The following is a 4,996-nucleotide window of genomic DNA, read 5'->3' as shown; positions in this document are numbered from 1 at the left end:
CGTCGTTGGCATTTCTCAGACTTAACGTGCTAGGTCCTAATCACCTAGCATTAAAGTCTCCCTTTGAGTGTTAATACGAGTTGGCATTTTCTTTGCTACCCGTATTCCACCTTCTTTGCTTTCTGGTCAAACCTATAAAAGTTAGGGCCAAAGTTAGGGCCAAAGCCAAATTCCTCCCTCGATTCCTTCCATGAACGAGAGGTCCACTTTCAATTTGAACAGTCAAACCTATAAAAGTTAGGATTGTTCCCGATCTCGCTTAGTCAAGCCTACAAATAGTCAAGACTAAGGCCGAGTCATTCCTTTTCGATAAACGAAAATCCACCTTTGTCCCCTTTTCCACCAAACCTATAAAAGTTAGGGTTGAAATTGGGCTTTCTCCTCAATGAATGAGGGATTCTTTGGGTTCAAATGACTAATCCTATAAAAGTTAGGGTCATTCGAACCTCTCCGATTCTCAGAGTGGAGATCCCACTCTTAGTTTCATCCTTTCGGATTCTAGGGGTGGAGATCCCACCTCGAGTTTCCTTTCTAGCTGTAGATAGAATATAAAATTCTTCCTCTTCAGCACCGGGAGATAGAATATAAAATTCTTCCTCTCCCATTTCCTAGTCTGTCTTTGCTCTTAAAAAAGACACAATTCTCAACTTCCAATCCGGGCACTTGGTGCACGGGGAATTTCATCCCGAAGCCTAAGAAGGGATAAGCCAGCGCCTAACACGCGTTGCCGGTTTAGTCTTTCACCGATTGAAGAAGACACCAGAATTCCAGTCTGGGGAATTTCATCCCGAAGCCTAAGTAGAGATAAGTCAACGCCTAACACGCGTTGCCAGTTTAGTCTTTCACCGATTGAAGAAGACACCAGAATTCCAGTCTGGGGAATTTTATCCTGAAGCCTAAGTAGGGATAAGCCAGCGCCTAACACGCGTTGCCGGTTTAGTCTTTCACCGATTGAAAAAGACACCAAGGTCTAAACTTGGGGAATTTTATCCTGAAGCCTAAGTAGAGACGAGTCAACACCTAACACGTGTTGCCAGGTAGCCTATTCCTGTAACAAGGGCAAAGCCTATGTATTCGAAATCATAGCACAAAGCCTCAGAGAATTTACTCTCTCAACACAACGTTACATGTGGAACGGATCTAGACAATCCGCATGCTAGCCCGATTCAAACGGTAATCGGTAAAGGTACACCAAACCCGTTGATGGCTGGGGGTTTGCCAAAAATTCCAAAGTCCATGTCTAACACACATGGCCGGTTTAGTCTTTCGCCGATTGAAAAAGACACCAAGGTCTAAACTGTCATCGCCTAATACGCGGTGCAGGGTGCCTTTTCCCTATAAGAAATGGTTAAGTCTATGTATTCAAAATCATAGCATCAAGTCTAAGAAAAGCGATTTTCTTAGCACAACGTTACATGTGAGACGGGTTTAATAATTCACATGCTAGTCCGATTTCAAACGGTAATCGGTAAAGACATTTCAAACTCGTTGATGGCTGGGGGTTTGCCAAAAATCCTATAAACCTTGTCATTCAGAATAAATACAGAAAGATCACAAAAGAAGCAAATGCGGAGTTTCTATTAATAGATCAAGCTAAAGCATACAATAAAAAGCTCATCATCCTGAAGACAGTCGGCGGCTAAGAACATGAGATTTTAACTTAGAAAGCTTGTCTATATAACTCTGTTCTAGTTCTACTTGCAGGTCAGCTCGGATGGATTCTTCAGAATTGCTCAAGATCCTCGCAGCTTCATTCTTCAGCTCCATCAATCTCGCCTGCGTAGGTCCTAATCTCTCAAGCATCTGCTCGCGAGACCTCTCTAGTCCAGCCAACTCTTCCGCCATAATACCAACAGATTCCTCGGCAAGCTTCAAGGCCTTCCTCAATTTATCTACCTCCTCACGCTGAGAGCCCAAAGAATTGAGTAACTCGGCTCTGTCAGTATCCTTCCTGGCAATACCAGCCATCAGCTGTGCGACGGAATGCTCGTATGACTGAAGTTCATGACCGATGGAAGATCTCAAATCATGCCACTGCGACAACCTATTCTCCAGCTGAGAAGACACGAAAGAAGAAGCTCTGCTAGCCTGTAGCTCCTCCAACTCCCGGAGTTCAGACTCCAGGACAACAAAATCAGCGGCGAGGGAGTCAGCTAACTCCGAGTATCCGTCGTCTCGGATCATCATCATGTAGCGAGAAAGGGAACGTCTGTACTGATCAAAACCATGTCCTTGGTGAAGAACCTTCTCGATCATGCTGTTAAAAAAGACAACGAAGGAGTTGAGATCCATCCGGAATACGTCTCTACGAGGATCGGAATCAAACAAGATGGCAAGGATGTGATCATATGCAACATAGAAGTTTAGTAGATTATCGAATACGATAAGGAAATTCAAAGGCAAACTCTGAGCATACCAACGCCAACGGAGGTCCCCTCAGGCTGAGGTCCGACAGGCTCTGAGACAGCGGCAGAAGTGGTCATGGAGGGTATATCAACCCCTGCAGGCAGATTGCTCATACCACTTGGCAAGGGCGGGGAGACGCCACTTCTATGCAGACTTTCAGTCCCGGGAATTGTAGTAGTATCAGGCACAACGGCCGGTCCTATAGTTACACTCCTGTATTAGTCAAATGGAAATTTGGACAAATAAGGAGAATCGGGACAAAAAGATCGTATGCATACCTGCAATCCCACCGTCCTCAGATGCAGCGGGAATGCCAAGAGTCATAAGAGTATCGGCCCAAGCGGCTGGTCCTATAATTGTACTTCTTTATTAGTCAAAATGAAAATTTAGACAAATAAGGAGGATTGGGATGATAAGGTCATCTGCATACCTGTAGGTCCATCATCCGTAGGCATCTGGGGAATGCCAGGAATCATAAGAGAATCAGTCCCGGTGGCAGGTCCTATGATTGCACTCATATATTAGTCAAAAGTCAGATAAACTTAGAGAAGTACGATATCCCTAAATCGTATGCGTACCGGCGAGTCCGTCACTCCGAGGTAAGCTAGATATACCAGGAATCGATATTGGGCTAATCCCAATGGTTGGTGCTGTAATATTAATCCTTCGTTAGTCAGACAAAAGATCAGGCAAGATGAAGGGGATCAGATCTCTCGGTTCCTCTGGTAGTCTGCTCAGCCAGCATGTCAGCTAATAAGCCAGCATCGGGTTTCGAGAAGCTTGGTACAGGAGCACACCCCCTCTCCTCGAAACCTGCATCATGATAGGCTCCATCCTCAGCTGGCCTTTCCATCGCGACATCTGCAGGGTAACCTGAATGTTGGAAGATGAGGAAAGCTTAAAAAAAATATACTTGCAGCAAAAACAGAAGATCTTCCTTCCCCATGATTGAGGAGGGCATCATTGGATGTAGATATACCTGAATACGGGACGGTGGACTCAACACTATTCACTTGCCCAAGATCAATGTTTAGATCGATGCCCAGAGACCCGTCATGAAGGGCGTCGCACATCTGCTGCATAAAGCAATCCATGTTATCAGATCCAGGAGATACCGGACCCGGTGGGAGTTCGCCCTCTTCGAAGAACCCTGGAGCATAAAACATGGTTACGAATCCCAAAAGGAAAATCACCTTAAAGCAATAAAAATAAAATGTTACATTCCCCTCCATCGGCGGTGCTTCCTAAGCCCACTCCATAAGGACGCTGACCGTCGTGGGGTTTATGTGCGGTCTTCTTCCTCTTCGGGGCACCAACACTCCTAGGACCAACGGTCGGTCATGCACAGGCTTGTTACACGTTTCAACGTGTGTAGGAGCTGGCGGCTCATGATCGTCAACTGTCCTACCTAAAGTGACAATGGTCATTTCATTAAACAAACAAGAGCTGTCGTTTATACCAATTAGAATGGAGAAGGAAAATCGAAGAAGCAGGACAAACCGGTATCGAGTTCTCCTCTGTCGGTATCTGCATCCACATATTCTTCCTCGGAGGTCTCGTCGTCGTCACCCGTAGGAAGGAGCTCTTCATCATCTGTGAGAAGAGATTTGGCATGCCCCTTTCTCTGCTTCTGAGTAATCTTAGCCCTGCGAGCAGCCATCATAGCAGCCCGGACCGAGTACTCAGACTGTAACTCTGAAAGGCTCCTCACACCTATGGATTCATAGGCGGAAAGGAACCACTTGCAACTAAGGAAAGTGGTCAGCGGCTTACGCCTATAGGAAGGAAGAGCAAAATGGGCTCCAGTGCAGCCCACCATAGTCCACAGCCATGCTCGTACGCCATCAATCAGTCCTCCCTTAACTTGCAGACCACGGCTTGGATTCCCAACATATAGTTGGTCATAGCCGAACTGACGAGCAAAGCGGCAGGGGAGGTAAGGCTCTATGATGCATTGATTCTTCACCCGGAGGACAAGATACCCAACTCGGATGTTCACTAACCAGCGGAAACAACCAACGTCGAGAACAGTCCGGTCACTTCTAGGTTTCTCCTCGTCAATCAGCACGTCACCATAGCGACCCGAAAAGTGAGGAAAACACTTGAAGAACTCCCAGCTCTTACGGACTCGAAGCTCTCGTTGAACATCACTGAATTTGTTCCCGAGCCATCTGCTCTTCTCCAACAGCTGCACAAAAGGAACGGGGACATCAACAACGCTGGGCGCCGACATCAAGTTAGGACGGTGAAGGACAAGCCACGCCATCAGATATGCGTAAGGAAGCTCGACCTTCGGACAAATAAGCTCAGTCGATGGTTCAGAACCCCTCTGTGTAAAACTATTGACTAGACACCTAAGCCCGCAATGGATGCCAGCAACCATCGCTGGGAGCAAGGAAAGCTCTCTCCCATAAGCTAGCTGAACTGCAGTGAAGAGCACCTCGACAGGTAAAGCGTCTGAAGGCTGATATGGAACAACACATTTCTTCAACCAGAGAGTAATGTAGCCTGCTAGTAGAGTCCGGGGCCTAATGGACTTCTGTGCACGACGGAGAAACGAACGAAACTTGGTTCCCGCAGGAAAAGCTCC

The 4,996-nt window shown here is 46.7% G+C and overlaps 1 protein-coding gene across 1 annotated transcript; it reads right to left on the bottom strand.

The window, feature by feature from the left end:
- LOC109835220 lies at nt 3,092–3,500 on the bottom strand. The gene is made up of 2 exons (XM_020403207.1): nt 3,386–3,500; nt 3,092–3,279 (listed from the first exon to the last, which is right to left on the bottom strand). The coding sequence occupies exons 1-2, from the start codon at nt 3,498–3,500 to the stop codon at nt 3,092–3,094; spliced, it is 303 nt and encodes a 100-aa protein (XP_020258796.1).

This window comes from Asparagus officinalis, chromosome 1 (genome assembly GCF_001876935.1).
Source record: "Asparagus officinalis chromosome 1, Aspof.V1, whole genome shotgun sequence".
In the NCBI taxonomy this organism is placed as follows: domain Eukaryota; kingdom Viridiplantae; phylum Streptophyta; class Magnoliopsida; order Asparagales; family Asparagaceae; genus Asparagus; species Asparagus officinalis.
The sequence above is the reverse complement of the archived record's forward strand: the minus strand, read 5'-3'. Positions and strand labels throughout refer to the sequence as shown.

What these genes read in the sequence shown, in the direction of transcription:
- LOC109835220 (XM_020403207.1), bottom strand. Translation starts at nt 3,500, where the DNA reads ATGGATTGCTTTATGCAGCAGATGTGCGACGCCCTTCATGACGGGTCT. An exon ending in GTCCACCGTCCCGTATTCAG is followed by an intron (nt 3,280 to 3,385) that starts GTATATCTACAT and finishes TCCAACATTCAG; the next exon opens with GTTACCCTGCAGATGTCGCG.